Source organism: Indicator indicator, unplaced genomic scaffold (assembly GCF_027791375.1).
Source record: "Indicator indicator isolate 239-I01 unplaced genomic scaffold, UM_Iind_1.1 iindUn_scaffold_218, whole genome shotgun sequence".
Taxonomy (NCBI): Eukaryota; Metazoa; Chordata; class Aves; order Piciformes; family Indicatoridae; genus Indicator; species Indicator indicator.
The window spans coordinates 28,841-45,913 of record NW_026539293.1 but is presented as its reverse complement, the minus strand read 5'-3'; the positions used below and the strand labels follow the sequence as shown (position 1 = coordinate 45,913).

General features: G+C 56.1%; 1 protein-coding gene across 1 annotated transcript in view; it reads left to right on the top strand.

The window, feature by feature from the left end:
* The window catches only part of LOC128980504 (coiled-coil domain-containing protein 33-like), a gene marked incomplete at its 3' end in the record, with an annotated part of 44,911 nt that overhangs the window by 1,562 nt on the left and 26,276 nt on the right, over positions 1–17,073 (top strand). Inside the window, exons 2-3 of the mRNA XM_054398976.1 lie at positions 166–632; positions 4,265–4,450. Of these exons, the coding sequence (XP_054254951.1) occupies positions 166–632; positions 4,265–4,450 (653 nt within the window). The remainder of the gene's footprint in view (positions 1–165; positions 633–4,264; positions 4,451–17,073) is intronic.

Sequence of the window (17,073 nt, the reverse complement as noted above, 5' to 3'; positions counted from 1 at the left end):
ATCTCCAACCCAAACCTCTCTTTGGGCAAGAAAGCTGGGGAGGGGTCTGGAACACAAGCCCTGAGCCACCCCCTTTAGCTCGACCCTGCTGAGCTGGACCCTTCAGCCCAGCCCTGCTTGAGCCGGACCCTTCAGCACGGTCCAGCCCTGCCTTGCTCCCAGCAGGTTTCTGCAAGAACGACAAAAACCACGACGTGAGGCTGCGCATCGAAGCCCTGCGCCTCCCGGGGAGGGGGGAGAGGAGCAGGAGGAGGAGCAGGAGGGTGGGCGAAGCCTTCTTTGCCATCTACCCCCGCACCAACCAGCCCAGGATGAAGCTGTCTGCCGGCAAGGACGAGGACTGGTACCGCTACAGCTCCGTGCTGGCTCTGCTGCGGGCGGGCAGCCAGCAGCCGGCGATGCACTGCGGCCGCCTGGCTTTCGCCGCCTCCCTGCACGAACACCGGCCCCCCCCTGCGCCCCCGGCACTCCAACCTCTCTCCCCCAGCAGCCAGGGGGAGTGCCAGCAGCCAGCAGTGGGCACAGCCCCCGTATCCCCATCCCTGGGCGTCCCTGTCTCCGGCCGCTCGCTGCCGACGCCAGAGTCTGCGTACCACTCGCTGCCCACCGAGGGCCATGCCCTCTCCCCTCAGGTAGGGCAGCTCAGAGGGGCTGTGCTGGGTGCCCAGGGGGGTGGTTGGGGTCCCTTCCATGGAGGGATTCAAGGTGAGGCTCAGAGAGGCCCGGGGCAGCTCGGTCTGGTTGAGGATTGTCTCTGCTGACTGCAGGGGGGGTGGACTGGAGGAGTTTTTGGAGGTCATTTCCACGCTGGACCTTTCTGTGATTTAATGGAAGAGGAGGAGAGCAGTCTGCTGAATGCAGGATTTGGCCCTAGGGTAGCTGGAAACCCTCCACAGAACCATGGAATCACTGAGCCATTAACTCTAAGGTCGTCCACCTGACACCCCCATGCCCACTGAACCACATCCCCAAAGTGCCCTGGCACCACGGGGTGACTCCATCACCCCTCTGGGCAGCTTGTTCCAGTGCTTGGCCACTCCTTCACAAGCACCAGCAATCACGGAAGCATTCAGGTTGGAAAAGAGCCTCAGGATCACCAAGGCCAACCCAGAGCCCTGCTCTGCAAGGGTCAGCCCTAAACCATAGCCCCAAGCACCACGTCCAAACCACCTTCAAACACCTCCAGGCTTGGGGACTCCACCACCTCCCTGGGCAGCACATTCCAATCCCTGACCACTCTTGCTGTGAACAAACTCTTCCTACTGTCCAGTCTAAATCTGCCCTGGGGCAGCTCAAGGCCATCCCCTCTTGTTCTATCACTAATTCCCTGTGAGAAGAGACCAGCACCAACCTCTCCACAACCTCCTTTCAGGGAGTTGTAGACAGCCATGAGTTCTCCCCTCAGCCTCCTCTTCTTCACACTAACCCTCCCCAGCTCCTTCAGTTGCTCTTCATCACATTTATTCTCCAGGCCCTTCCCAGCTTCCTTGCCCTCCCCTGCCCTGGCTCCAGCACCTTCACATCTCTCTTGTGCTGAGGTGTCCAAAACTGGACACAATACTCAAGAGCTGAGTCCCAGGGGATAATCCTCTCCCTACTGCTGCATCAAGGCCAAAAAGGGAGAGGTCTCTCTGGCTTTCAGGAGTAGACAACAGAGCCCTGCCTCAGTTTCCCACCCCCTCATTCCCTGGCACTGCTGGGTAGAAGCCTGCTGCCTGTCCCCCTGCCTGACACCAAAGTTAGAGACTTCTAGGACAAGAGCAAGCTGGGACAAGCTCAAGATGCAGGCAGAGCCTTGGGGAGAGAGCAACCACCCAGGCAACATCAATGAAGAGGATGGAAAAGATCCCTTCTGAGGTTACCTGCCCACCCCACCATGCCCCAACTGGTCCCAGAGCTCACCCAGCAGCATCAGAACCTCCAACCCACCTGCTTAACCCACACAAGTCCTCCTCACCTTCCTGGGCAGCCTCTCCAGCACACACAATCCCCTCACCAAGGGCAAGTGAAGCCTCCCAACATCTCTCCCCCCTCCAACCACCTCTTTTAAGGGCTGGGGGCAGGGGGGAGAAAGCAACTGGTTCCCATCAGAGGCAGCTGGGAGCTGGGCAGGTGCTCCCCATAAAGGATGGATGGATGGAGGCAGGGCTGGGCTGCTGTTAATAAGGGAATGAACCAAATTAATTATGGCAGTGAAGGTAATTGACACAAAGCTAATTAATAAGATGATTTTTTTTTTCTTCTTAATGAGTTTCTTTGTTTTTCCTCCCCTGAGGCAGTTTGGGCTGAGGAAGAGCAACCCCCCAGGGATAGATGGAGGGGTGAGGGTCTCTTGAAGTCTATTTTTGGGGGTTGTTGAAGCTGATTTAGGGATTTTGCCTTTTAATCTCCTGCTCCTTGCCAAAGTTTGGCCTCTGAATGGTGAGGTGCTGAGCCCAAGGGTTAGAGGATGGAGCTGGGATGCAGGTGGAGCTGGGATGCAGGTGGAGCTGGGATGCAGGTGGAGCATCTCCCTTGGGTATGAGGAACTGGGAGAGGGTTGCTAGAGCCTAAAGCTGAGCTTCCCAACCCTTTCTCCTCTTCCCTGAGGCAGTTTGGGCTGAGGAAGAGCAACCCCCTAGGGATAGATGGAGGGGTGAGGGTCTCTTGAAGTCTATATTTTGGGGGGTTGTTGAAGCTGATTTAGGGATTTTTGTGTTTTAATCTCCTGCTCCTTGCCAAAGTTTGGCCTCTGAATGGTGAGGTCTTGAGCCCAAGGGTGAGAGGATGGAGCTGGGATGCAGGTGGTGCTGGGATGCAGGTGGAGCTGGGATGCAGGTGGAGCTGAGATGCAGGTGGTGCTGGGATGCAGGTGGTGCTGGGATGCAGGTGGAGCTGAGATGCAGGTGGTGCTGGGATGCAGGTGGAGCTGGGATGCAGGTGGAGCTGAGATGCAGGTGGTGCTGGGATGCAGGTGGAGCTGGGATGCAGGTGGAGCTGAGATGCAGGTGGAGCTGGGATGCAGGTGGTGCTGGGATGCAGGTGGAGCTGGGATGCAGGTGGAGCTGAGATGCAGGTGGTGCTGGGATGCAGGTGGAGCTGGGATGCAGGTGGAGCTGAGATGCAGGTGGTGCTGGGATGCAGGTGGTGCTGGGATGCAGGTGGAGCTGGGATGCAGGTGGAGCTGAGATGCAGGTGGTGCTGGGATGCAGGTGGAGCTGGGATGCAGGTGGAGCTGAGATGCAGGTGGTGCTGGGATGCAGGTGGTGCTGGGATGCAGGTGGAGCTGGGATGCAGGTGGAGCTGAGATGCAGGTGGTGCTGGGATGCAGGTGGAGCTGGGATGCAGGTGGAGCTGAGATGCAGGTGGTGCTGGGATGCAGGTGGTGCTGGGATGCAGGTGGTGCTGAGATGCAGGTGGAGCTGGGATGCAGGTGGTGCTGGGATGCAGGTGGAGCTGGGATGCAGGTGGTGCTGGGATGCAGGTGGAGCTGAGATGCAGGTGGTGCTGGGATGCAGGTGGTGCTGAGATGCAGGTGGAGCTGGGATGCAGGTGGAGCTGGGATGCAGGTGGTGTTGGGATGCAGGTGGAGCTGGGATGCAGGTGGTGCTGGGATGCAGGTGGTGCTGGGATGCAGGTGGAGCTGGGATGCAGGTGGTGCTGGGATGCAGGTGGAGCTGGGATGCAGGTGGTGCTGGGATGCAGGTGGAGCTGGGATGCAGGTGGTGCTGGGATGCAGGTGGAGCTGAGATGCAGGTGGTGCTGGGATGCAGGTGGTGCTGAGATGCAGGTGGAGCTGGGATGCAGGTGGAGCTGGGATGCAGGTGGTGTTGGGATGCAGGTGGAGCTGGGATGCAGGTGGTGCTGGGATGCAGGTGGTGCTGGGATGCAGGTGGAGCTGGGATGCAGGTGGTGCTAGGATGCAGGTGGAGCTGGGATGCAGGTGGTGCTGGGATGCAGGTGGAGCTGGGATGCAGGTGGAGCTGAGATGCAGGTGGAGCTGGGATGCAGGTGGTGTTGGGATGCAGGTGGTGCTGGGATGCAGGTGGAGCTGGGATGCAGGTGGAGCTGGGATGCAGGTGGTGCTGGGATGCAGGTGGAGCTGGGATGCAGGTGGAGCTGGGATGCAGGTGGTGCTGGGATGCAGGTGGAGCTGGGATGCAGGTGGAGCTGGGATGCAGGTGGTGCTGGGATGCAGGTGGAGCATCTCCCTGGGCTATGAGGAACTGGGAAGGGGTTGCTGGAGCCTAAAGCTGAGCTTCCAAACCTTTTCTCCTCTTTCCAGAGGCTGAGGGCTGACCCTGCCCTCAGCTCCTCCCCAGAGCTCCTGAGTGGTGATTCAGCAGACCATCCTTCCTCCTCTTCCTCCTCCTCCTCCTCGGTGCCTGTCCTAAGGCGACCACTGAGCTGCAGCAGCTTCCACCTCTCCTCCCCAAGCTACAGCCAGGATGTGGCCTCCTGGCCAGCACAGGTGAGTGGAGCTGGTGGAGATGTCTCCATCCTGGGCTGATAACAAAACCTTTCTATGCTTCCCAGCAGAGTTTGGTGGTGCTGGGGAGGAGCTGGAGGGCTCCAAGGGGTCGTGGCCACCTCCACCACTATCCCCTTGGGTACCACTGCTGGTCCTTCATCCCCCAGCCTGGTTGTGGGGGCCTGGCAATGAGCCATCAGACATTGGCAGTGGCAAAAGGCAGCCCTGCAAGCTGGCTGTCCCCCAGGCAGCGGATGGTGTCACTGAGAAGAGCTCAGAATGCTGGGCTGCAGGCATCAGGTCTGAAATAGTTCATCTGGCAGCACGGATCTAAAGGCTTCCACAAGCTGCAGGAAACCTCAGGCAGGGCTAATGTGGTCCAAGAGGCTGCTTGGCTCCTTCCTTGGTGATGAGAGAAGCTGCCTTAGATAAAAGGGAAGGCAAAAAGAGCCCCCAGCCCATGCTGTGAGTACACATCCATGATGTCCCTTGGCTGTGGACACTGAGGTGTGGCAGCCACCTGGGAAAACACCAGAGACAGGAATGATCTCCTGCACCCTCCCCAGGCACCCTCTCAGCCTTTGTCTCCTTCCCCTGTGCCCTCCAGCTGGGCTGGTTGGGAGGGTTGAGGGTGGTGGGCTTGAGAGCAAGGTCTGCTGAGACCTGTGGGCCATCAACAGATGCTTCTGGAGCAGGGGTGGGGGCTGGCAGCCCTGACTCAGCCCTCCAGCTGAGGGCTTCTGTGCTGCAAAGGTGCCAAAGGACTCCCCAGGTGATGGTTTGAGTCTGGGGTGCAGTCACAAGGATGTCCTCAGTGCTGGATGAGGACTTCTTGGGCCTGGGGACTACGCTGGGGTGGCTACAGGGTTGGCATTTCCCTTTCCTCTGGTGTGCCCTGTGGGGTGTGGGGTCCTGGGGTGTCTGTGCTGCTCCCCTTGGCCAGGCTGAATGTGTTGCTGCTGTCTCTGAAGCTCTTGGTCCATGATTTGACAGCAGCTGTGGGGTGCTGGAGCCCTGCTCAGCCCCTGAGCTGTGGGCAGGATGCTGAGCACCACAGAACCCTGCAGCAGCATCTCCCCCATGGTGATCCTTCCCTGGAGAGATTCCAACCCCACGTGGGCACTGTGGTCCTGGCCAAGTTGCTGTGGGTTCCCCTGCTTGAGCAGGGGGGGTTGGACTGGAAGATCCCCAGAGGTCCCTTCCAACCCCCACCAAGAGAAACAGAAATGGGCAGATTCAGAGTGGATGTTAGGAGGAAATTCTTCCCCAGGAGGGGGGTGAGAGACTGGGAAGAGGTTGCCCAGGGAGGTGGTGGAAGCCTCATCCCTGGAGGTTTTTGCAGCCAGGCTGGATGTGGCTGTGAGCAACCTGCTGTGGTGTGAGGTGTCCCTGCCCATGGCAGGGGGGTTGGGGCTGGCTGAGCCTTGAGGTCCCTTCCAATCCTGAAAATTCCATGATTCTATGCTGGGATTCTGGGGTTGTTTTGGGTTTTTTCTATTTTTTTTCAACCCTCCTCTCCCTGCTCAGCCCCAAATGGGCTGATCCAACCAGGCTTCTTAGCCAGGTCTTGATTGAGTTTGCTCAGCAAACATCTCACCAGCAGCTCTGGAGCCCCTGGGAGTCGATAGCAATCGGCTGGGATGCAGAGAGGGACTGGGAGCTGGGCCAGGAGAGTCAGACCAGCCACCAGCAGATGCAGTCCTGCTGCTGGGCCCCCTGAGGGAATGCCATCCATCACCTGCTGCTGATGTCACCCTTTTTGCCAGGAGTGGGGGTTGTTTAAACATTTAAGGAGGGTTTGGGGAGGGGGGGGATGTTGGCTCCCTGCCCTCCTGGGGGTGACTGGAAGATGAGTTGCAGGGTGGCTGAGCCCTGCTGGGCTGTAGGGAAAGGGGAGGGGTGGACCAGGTGGAGCTGGGAAGGAGTTTTCAGCCTCCAAAAGCCCTCCTAGGATGCTGCAAGCAGGAGAAAGTTGGGAGCTGGTTGTTAACCCAGTGCTGGTTTGCCTCTTGGTGGGCCAGACCTGAGCACCCTGTGGTGATCCTGCAGCACCCTGTGGTGAAGGGGAGCTCTACAGTGAGGTCTGAGTGGAGTCTTCACACTGAGGAAAGGCCTGGAGAACCTCACAGCTGGTGAGGAGCAGCTGAGGGAACTGGGGGCTGTTCGGTCTGGAGAGGAGGAGGAGGCTGAGGGGAGACCTTCCTCACTCTCTACAAGTGGGAGTTGCTCTCTTCTCCCTGTTGTCGAGGGATCGGACAAGAGGAAACGACCTCAAGCTGCTCCAGGGGAGGTTGAGGTTGGCTATGAGGACAAAAGACTTCACTGGAAGGATGGTCAGGCACTGGAATGGGTTGCCCAGGGAGGTGGTGGAGTCCCCATATCCCTGGAGGTGTTTAAAAGCCAAGAGGTGCTTGGACTTACTGCTCCATGCTGGTAGAGTAGCTTTGTGGTTGGACTCTGTGACCCTGAAGGGCTTTTCCAACCTAAAGGATTCTAAGGTTCTATGGAATTCCAGCTATGAAATTGGGGGATCAAGACTGCAGAGGCATGGAAAAGGGCAACCTCAGAGCACTGAGGGGGTCCCATCACAGGGCTGCTGCCTGCACCAGGCTCCTGGTGCCTCCAACCTGAGTATCTCAAAGCCTCACACATTGATCCTGCAGTCACTGGTGAAGGTAAATCCTAAATTCCATTTTGAGAGCCTAAATACCTTCCTAAGCTCCAGCAGGACTTGGGGGATCCATAATTGGGAGAATGCAGGCTGCTGAGGCATGGAAAAGGGCAACTTCAGAGCACTGAGGGGGTCCCATCACAGAGCTGCTGCCTGCACCAGGCTCCTGGTGCCTCCAACCTGAGTATCTCTGCATCCCAGCACAGCACATCCATCTGTTTTGCTTTCCCAAATGGCAAAGCCCTGTGGGACCAGCTCCTTGCCACTGCCTGCGTGCTGAGCAGCTCATCCAGAGGACAGCAAGGCTGATGGATGGGTGCTGAGCTCCACCCAAAAGGCCAAGGCAGGGAGGGTAATGATTCCCCTCAGCTCAGCACAGCCTGTGGCTAATGCATGCTGAGGCACGGAGCAGGAGGCTCTGCTGGCTCTTCAGATGCCTCACACGTGTCACAGAGCCAGACAGCTCCATCATTGTCCCAGCACCAGGGCACAGCACCCAGCAGATCAGTAACATGCCATGGATGATCTCTCAGTCAGCTGAGGCTGAGCTGTCAGCCCCAGGGATGACTCCTTCCCCCCCACCCCCACCCCCAGCCTGGCAGGGATGGAGGAGAAGGGTTGCCAGGAGCCTTGGAGGAATCAGTTACAGGGATTCAGCCCCAAGGAATCTGGAGAGCAGGGCTGGTGAGGAGCACCTGAGGGACCTGGAGAAAGGGGAGGCTGAGAGGAGACCTCGTTGCTCTCTACAGCTCCCTGAAAGGAGGTTGGAGTCAGGTGGGGGCTGGGCTCTTCTTCCAGGGAGCAAGCGACAGGACAAGAGGAAATGGCCTCAGGCTGCCCCAGGGCAGGTCTAGGTTGGATATTAGAAGAAACTTCTTCCCTTGGAAGGGTCCTCAAAGACTGGAAGAGGCTTCCCAGGGAGGTGGTTGAATCCCCATCCCTGGGGGAGTTCCCAAGAGGCAGAGATGTGGTGCTGAGGGCCTTGGCTGAGCACGAGACTCCATCATCCTCAAGGTCTTTTCCAAGCAAAACTGACTTCAGCCTTCAGTCAGTGCCTCCCTCTGGGACCCCATTTCCCTTCCAGCAGGTCTAGATGGGATGAGGCAGCTTTTGGAGCTCTCCCTGGCAGTTGGAGATGGTTGCAAGCACACAGAAGATGGTTTGTTTCCAGGCTCCCTGGACCAGCTGGCAGTGAGGCTCCCATCCCAACACAGCAATCTGTTGCTGTCAGGGTAGAAGGAATTGCAGCCTTTTGGCAGCAAACAAATGGCTCTGCAGGCAGCTGGTCCTCCTGCTCCATCTCCTGTGCTGTTCACCAAGGCTGCAAGAGCAGAGGGCCAGGAGGCAGCTGGCTGAGAGGCAGTGGCTGCTTCCCATGGGAATCCCACCCCCATCCACGCTGTGCAAGGCCAGTGGTGACTTGTGGAGCTTCAGCAAGTAGAATCAGAGAATCACTTGGGTTGGAAAAGCTGTTTGAGATCATGGAGTTCAGCAATGCAGAGCATCACAGAGCCTTCTCCAGCCTGAACAGCCCAAACTTCTTTATCCTTTTTTCCTTATCAACAGTGTTGTCCTCTCCTATGAGGACAGCCTGAGAGAGTTGGGGTTGTGCAGTCTGGAGAAGAGAAGGCTCCCAGGAGACCTTCTTGTGGCCTTCCAGGATCTGAAGGGGGATCCAAGAAAGCTGGGGAGGGACTTTTGAGGGTGTCAGGGACTGATAGGACTGGGGGGATGGAGCAAAACTAGAAGTGGGGAGATTCAGATTGGATGTTAGGAAGAAATTCTTCCCCAGGAGGGTGGTGAGAGCCTGGCAGAGGTTGCCCAGGGAGGTGGTGGAAGCCTCATCCCTGGAGGTTTTTGCAGCCAGGCTGGATGTGGCTGTGAGCAACCTGCTGTAGTGTGAGGTGTCCCTGCCCATGGCAGGGGGGTTGGGACTGGCTGAGCCTTGAGCTCCCTTCCAACCCTGACAGTTCTGTGATTCTATGAGGCACCAAAGCTGTCAGGCAAGAGGAGGACTTGTGGCAGCCTGAACCACAGCTGGCCTCACCTTGGTCCCTTCTCAGGGCAGAGTTCAGGCTGGGGGTATCTCTGGAGTGATGATGATGATGGTGATGGTGGTGGTGGATAAAAGCTTCTGTCTGCCCATCACTGGAGCAGCAGGGTTGGAGCAGAGGTGATGGATGGTGTGTGGCTCCCAGCCAGCCCCCAACCACCTCATCCATCACTGCCCCTGCTGACAGTGGCTGTCACAGGGAGGATGACAGCAGAGTGGTGAAGGGCTTGGAGCTGCCTCTGCTCCCTGGAAGCCCGAAGAGGCTGAGAACCAAACTTTGCTGGCAGGGCTCACCCCAGGATGTGATGAGATGAACAAAGCTGCTCCAGAGAGCAATTTGTAAGGCTTTGAGAAGCTGTCAGCCCAGGAAGGAGCCTGCCTTGATGGGTTCAACCTTCCTCCAGCTCTCAGCATCCCTCCATCATCCCCCTCCCCCTGCTGGAGGGAGCCAGCAGTCAAAGGGTACCTGAGGCAAGTGGCTCAGGGGTGCTGCTGGCACAGATCTGATTTGCTGGAGGATGATTTTTGGGGCTCAGGGAGGGGGGGAGGGAAATGCACATTCCCAGGGAGGAATTGCAGGGAGATGATGTCCTCTAGAATCATGGATTGGTTTGGGGCTGGAAGGGATCTTTAAAAGCCATCTGGTCCAGCCCCACTGCAGTCAGCAGGGACATCTGCAGCTAGAGGAGGTTGCTCAGAGCCCCAGACAACCTGACCTGGTTCTGAGGATGGAGCATTTCCCACCTCCCTGGGTCCCAAGGTCTCACCACCTTCAGTGTAAAAATATTTCTTCCTTCTCTGTAGTCTGAATCTCCCTCTTTCAGTTCAAACCATCCCCTCTTGTCCTGTCCCAACAGGCCCTGCTCAAAAGTCTGTCCCCAGCTTTCTGATCACTCCTTTAAACCCTGACAGGCCAACCAGAAGGTCTCCCAGGATGGAGCCTTTGCTTCTCCAGGCTGAACAACCCCACCTCCCTCAGCCTGGCCTCACAGCAGAGGGCTTCCAGCCCTCTCATCATCTTTGTGGTCTCCTCCAGCCCTCCTCCTGTCTCTCCTGAGCCCCAGGACTGCAGGTGGGGTGTCAGCAGAGTGGAGCAGAGGGGCAGAACTCCCTCCACCTGCCCTCAAATATTTCCCTCCACTATCTTAAAGCTCTTTTCCAACCCCAATCATCGTGCAACGCTGGGGGGGGTGGGGAGCTGAAGCTGCCCAGCTTGGTCCTCAAAAGTCTTTTTGCCTGCTTGGGTGGAGATTGGCAATTCACATTTTTTTCTGAGCTTAAAAAAAAACCCAAACCAAACGGAGAACAATCTTCTCAGATGGAGAAGATGAATCCTCAAGAGGTTTTTTTTGTGGGTTTTTTTTTTTTTCTTTTTTGATTCCCCAAGCTGCAGCTCGATTTGCTTAGCTGTAAAGCAGCCACTCTTTGGCTGCTGGGAGGGAGGAGCTGGCTGATGGCTCTAATTCCTGCAATTCAAGTCATCAATGTCCCCTTTAAGTGTCAAATCACTGCTGGAGGAGAAAAGCAAATGGGTTAAAAAGGGGGAAATTGCACATTTTGAGAGGCTGGGGGGAGAAGGAAAAGAGAGGAGGGAGGTGGGGGGTGGGGAAGAAATCACTCTGATGAATATAGAAAGGGTAGAACTCTCCTGCTGGAGCTGCTTGAGGAGGTGCTGGGCTGCTGGCCCAGTTCATTATCTGCCAGGTGAATAGGGAGTTGGCTACCTAAATGGAAGGGAAATGAATTTGGCAGGTTTGGGGGGGTTTGTCTGGAGTCAGCCCAAAGGGATTTCCCCAACGAGGCTCCCGAGGGAAATGAATTTGGAGGCAACATCCTCCTGCTTGTTGCTTAAGGGGAAAGCATCCTCCCTTCTGGCATCCCCCACCCCCCAAACCACTCTGTGATCTCTAATGAGTCCCCTCAGGGTCCCCTCAAGGAGACAGCTTGCTGAGAAAACAAGAATAATAAGAAGAGGAATAGAGGAAGCTCAGCCCCAAGATCCATGGATAAAATCCTACTTCCCATCTCTTCTGCTGAGTGGGAAATGGGAGCAGAGCAGCCCTGGCTGCCCACAGCAGTGAGGGTTAGGGGGAGACAACTTGCTGAAAAGCAATCATCAGAGGAACAGATGAAGCTCAGCCCCAAATCCACGGATAAAATCCCACCTGCCAGTCCCTTCTGGGAACTGGGCAATGGGAGCAGAGCAGCCCTGGCTGCCCACAGCAGTGGGGGTTAGGGGGAGAGGACAATGAAACAAACCAGCATTGCCTTTCCTGCCTCCCTTTGCCTCCTCTCCCTCTATCTTCTTGTGTTGCTGAGGGATCCACTCGAGGTAGATCCAAGCACTGAGGTGTTTGGGGGTTTGTTTTTTGGTCCTGGGAGGGGTGGTTTGAGCTTGCTGCTGAACCTGGAGGTGTTGGGAAACCACCTCCCTGGGCAGCCTGTGCCAATCCCTGACCACACTTGCAGCAAAGAAATTTTGGCTCATCTCCAACTTCATCCTCCCCAGGTGCAGCTGGAGGTCATTTCCTCTCCATCTTTCACCCAAAACTAAGGAGAAGAGACCAACCCCCACCTCACTCCAACCTCCTATCAGGGAAGCTGTAGAGGGCAATGAGGTTTCCCCTCAGCCTCCTCTCCTCTAGCCTGAACATCCTCAGCTGCTCCTCCCCAGCCCTGGTCTCCAGTCCCTTCCCCAGTGTGGTTACAGGGAGGCTCTGTGGTCCTCCCATCCCATGCCAGGTAGCTCCAAGGCATCAGGGAGCAAAAGTGGTGTCCAAGCAAACAGGGAGAAAACATCCTGGATGCAGGAGGATAAAACCTTCCAGTGCTGCACCAGTGACTTGCAGCTGAGCTCACTGCAGGGGCTGGAGAACAGGGCTGGTGAGGAACAGCTGAGGGAACTGGAGGTGTGGAGGCTGAGGGGAGACCTCCTTGCTCTCTACAGCTCCCTGAAAGGAGGTTGGAGCCAGGTGGGGGCTGGTCTCCTCTCCCAAGGAACAAGTGATAGGACAAGAGGAAATGGCCTCAGGTTGCACCAGAGGAGGTTTAGGTTGGAGATTAAGGGGGAGGGGAAAAATCTTACTTCAAAGAGTGGTCAGGGATTGGCACAGGCTGCCCAGGGAGGTGGTGGAGTCCCCATCCCTGGAGGTGTTCAAGAAACCTGTGGATGAGATGGCACTTGGGGACATGGCTTAGTGGCTGAGGTGGTGTTGGACTCAGTGATTGGATTCAAGGATCTCAGAGTGCTACAATCATAGAGTGGTAGGGCTTGGAAGGGACCTCCAGAGACCGTCAAGAGCAACCTCCCTGCCAGAGCAGGGTCACCCAGGGCAGGGCACACAGGAATGTGTCCAGATGGGTCTTGAAAGCCTCTAGAGAAGGAGACACCACAAACCTCTCTGGGCAGCCTGCTCCGGGGCTCAGGTACCCTCACAGCAAAGAAGTTTCTCCTCCTGTTGAGGTGGAACCTCCTGGGTTCCAGTTTGTGCCCCAAAGATTGGACTCAAGTTGAAATTGAACTCTTTGTGTTCCAGTTTGTGTCCAAAAGATTGGACTCAAGTTGAGATTGAACTCTTTGTGTTCCAGTTTGTGTCCTAAAGATTGGACTCAAGTTGAGATTGAACTCTTTGTGTTCCAGTTTGTGTCCAAAAGATTGGACTCAAGTTGAGATTGAACTCTTTGTGTTCCAGTTTGTGTCCTAAAGATTGGACTCAAGTTGAGATTGAACTCTTTGTGTTCCAGTTTGTGTCCAAAAGATTGGACTCAAGTTGAGATTGAACTCTTTGTGTTCCAGTTTGTGCCCCAAAGATTGGACTCAAGTTGAGATTGAACTCTTTGTGTTCCAGTTTGTGTCCTAAAGATTGGACTCAAGTTGAGATTGAACTCTTTGTGTTCCAGTTTGTGTCCTAAAGATTGGACTCAAGTTGAGATTGAACTCTTTGTGTTCCAGTTTGTGTCCTAAAGATTGGACTCAAGTTGAGATTGAACTCTTTGTGTTCCAGTTTGTGCCCAAAGATGGATCAAGTTGAATTGACTCTTTGTGTCAGTTTGTGCCCAAAGATTGGATCAAGTTGAATTGAACTCTTTGTGTTCCAGTTTGTGCCCAAAAGATTGGATTCAAGTTGAGATTGAACTCTTTGTGTTCCAGTTTGTGTCCTAAAGATTGGACTCAAGTTGAGATTGAACTCTTTGTGTTCCAGTTTGTGCCCAAAAGATTGGATTCAAGTTGAGACTGAACTCTTTGTGTTCCAGTTTGTGCCCCAAAGATTGGACTCAAGTTGAATGAACTCTTGTTCCAGTTTGTGCCCCAAAGATTGGACTCAAGTTGAGATTGAACTCTTTGTGTTCCAGTTTGTGCCCAAAAGATTGGATTCAAGTTGAGACTGAACTCTTTGTGTTCCAGTTTGTGCCCCAAAGATTGGACTCAAGTTGAGATTGAACTCTTTGTGTTCCAGTTTGTGTCCTAAAGATTGGACTCAAGTTGAGATTGAACTCTTTGTGTTCCAGTTAGTGCCCAAAAGATTGGACTCAAGTTGAAATTGAACTCTTTGTGTTCCAGTTAGTGCCCAAAAGATTGGATTCAGGCTGAGGTAGAACTTCTTGTGTTCCAGTTAGTACCCAATGATCTTAGAGATCTTTCCCAACCAGGACAATTCTATCATTCTATGATTCCACTGACAACAGGGAGCATGCAAAAGCTCTTTGCTTTCCAAGGACAGCATCCTGCTGCAATTGCCTCCCTGTTTGAAGGGAAGCACAGCTCCATGCTCCTTTGCCAGGGCTGGGAGCAGGGCTGGGAGCAGGGCTGGGAGGAAGAGGAGCACTGAGACCTTTTTAATCTTCCTTTTAACTCTAATTGCATTTGAGCTTGTTCCGGGAGCTGCATCTTTCCTGCCCACATTTGCTTTCCTGGTTTTCCTGGTTGGAGACAAACTGGGGCCTGTGTCATGCCAGCTCTGCATTAACAGAGCCTCAAATGAGATTTCAGAGCCTCCAATCTGATTAGCTGCGAGGCTCCGGAGGGTGAGGCAGCCAGACCAGGAGCTGGGATGCTTGGGAAGGAGGATGCAAAGCCCTGTGGCTGAGGGAAAGCAAAGGACCAGCACTGAGCCTTGGGATGTGAGGACAGCAAAGCATGGGGCAGTTGGGATGCAAAGCATCTCCAATCCCCCTAAAACCCATCAGTTCAGGGTGGTGCCTTGAGCAGAGGGAGAATCGGAGAAGCACAGAATCAGAGAAACTTCTCCAGGATGTCCTAGTCTTGCTCTGGGATGTCCTGTCCTGGCTCTGGGCTGTCCTGGTCTGGCTCTGGGCTGTCCTGGTCTGGCTCTGGGATGTCCTGTCCTGGCTCTGGGTTGTCCTGGTCTGGCTCTGGGGTGTCCTGGTCTGGCTCTGGGGTGTCCTGGTCTGGCTCTGGGCTGTCCTGGTCTGGCTCTGGGGTGTCCTGTCCTGGCTCTGGGTTGTCCTGGTCTGGCTCTGGGGTGTCCTGGTCTGGCTCTGGGGTGTCCTGGTCTGGCTCTGGGGTGTCCTGGTCTGGCTCTGGGCTGTCCTGGTCTGGCTCGGGGTGTCCTGTCCTGGCTCTGGGCTGTCCTGGTCTGGCTCGGGATGTCCTGTCCTGGCTCTGGGCTGTCCTGGTCTGGCTCTGGGGTGTCCTGGTCTGGCTCTGGGGTGTCCTGTCCTGGCTCTGGGCTGTCCTGGTCTGGCTCTGGGATGTCCTGGTCTGGCTCGGGATGTCCTGTCCTGGCTCTGGGCTGTCCTGGTCTGGCTCTGGGCTGTCCTGGTCTGGCTCTGGGGTGTCCTGGTCTGGCTCTGGGAGGTCCTGGTCTGTCCCTGGGAGGTCCTGGTCTGTCCCTGGGAGGTCCTGGTCTGGCTCTGGGAGGTCCTAGTCTGGCTCCAGGATGTCCTAGTCTGTCCTGGCTCTGGGATGTCCTGTCCTGGCTCTGGGATGTCCTGTCCTGGCTCTGGGCTGTCCTGGCCATGCTCCAGCCCTGTCTGATGCTCAGCCCCAGCAGAGCCCAGCGCTGGAGGTGGAAGCTGTGGCTGCTGCTGGTGGTCGTTTAAGGCCAAGTGACTTCTTCTATCTCCCATCCCCGGGGGAGGGGGAAGCAGCTTCCTGCCCTTTAGCTGCCGTAAGGAGGCTTGAAAGGAGCCTGGGGAGACATCAGAGAGGAAAACTCACAGCAGCCCCACTCCATCTTCACTCTCTGAGCCTACTCTTGTTTTATGGGGTCTCAGGAGGAGGATAAAGCTGACACATTCCCAACAACCACTCATAAATTGCCAGGAGCTCAGGCTGGGAATGCTCTCACCATAGAGCAGCAAATCCCTGCTCCTGGAAGCTTTAGCTGGAGCTTGGGAGGGTTGGGAGGAGAGCTTGTGGGGCTCACTATGAAGTTTCAGGGCAAAGGGGGGTCTTAGACCTTGTACCCAAGGATAGAGGCTGCTGACTTCTGCACAGCAGCTGTGGATGGTCCCAAGGAACACTGGAGGGGCTGAGATTGGGTTGAAAGTTCCAGGTGTGCAGCCCCAGGAGCTCACCTCTGGGCTGCTGTGGTCCAGTGCCCCAGGGAAAGCCACACTCAGAGGGCATCCTGCAAGCATCAAGAGTGCAGAGGCTGGGGGGGGAGGTGGGTCCAGTCCTGTTCAATATCTTCATCCACCACCTGAGTGGACCCTCAGCCTGTTTGCTGTGCTGCCATTCAGCCAGGCCTGGCCAGGCTGCAGAGCTGGGCAGAGGAGAACCTCAGGAGGTTCAACAAGGGCAAGAGCAGGGTCCTGCAGCTGGGGAGGAACAACCAGGGGAGAGGGGACCTGCTGGGGAGCAGCTCTGTGGAGAAGGAGCTGGGAGTGCTGATGGGAATCAAGTCCCCCAGGAGCCAGCAGTGTGGCCTCATGGCCAGAAAGGGCAATGGTGTCCTGGGGTGCATGAAGAAGAGTGTGGGCAGCAGGTTGAGGGAGGTTCTCCTCCCCTTCTACTCTGCCCTTGTGAAACCACATCTGGAGGACTGGGTCCAGTTCTGGGCTCCCCAGGAGACAGGGAACTGCTGGAGAAAGTCCAGGGCAGGCTGCAAAGCTGCTGAGGGGCCTGGAGCAGCTCTGTGAGGAGCAAAGGCTGAGAGCCCTGGGGCTGAGAGCCTGCAGAAGAGCAGCCCCAGAGGGGAGCTGAGCAATGCCCAGCAAGAGCTGAAGGAGCTGTGGGGGACAAGAGGCTGGGGCCAGACTCTGCTCAGTGGTGCCCAGGGACAGGCCAAGGAGCAATGGGCACAAACTGGAACCCAGGAGGTTCCATCTGAAGAGGAGGAGAATCTTGTTTGGTGTGAGGGTGCTGGAGGCCTGGAGCAGGCTGCCCAGAGAGGTTGTGGAGTCTCCTCTGGAGAGATCCAACTCCCCCTGGGCACTGTGCTGCTGGGCAAGCTGCTGTGGGGTTGGCTTAGATGATCTCCAGATGTCACTTCCAACCTCCAGCATGCTGGGGATCTTGGGAAGCATCAGCACAGCTGGGAAGGGAGGGGGGTGGCAAAATGCAGCTGTGGCCTCCAGCTGTGGAAAGGGGATGGAGAAGCCTCCACAGTGCTATGCTTGGAGGTCCTTGCTGGCTCCCAGCCTGGGCTGTCCTCCCTGAGCTAAACATTGGGCTCTTGAGGCTATTTATGTGTTGTCAGCTGACAGCCAGAAGCAATTTAATCTTGGCTGAGCACTGCTGGAGAGGAGCTGCCTGGGCCCCAAGGCTTCTCTTCCTGATGATAAAGAGTTTGATGGGAAAACAAATTAGGAGGCTGGCAGCTCAGCCAGCCCTTAATCAGCCTCCCCTGTGAATAATGAATCATCATCCTTGAGGAGGCTTGGAGGGTGGCCTTAAGGTAGGATCATAGTAGCATGGAATCATCCTAGAAGCAT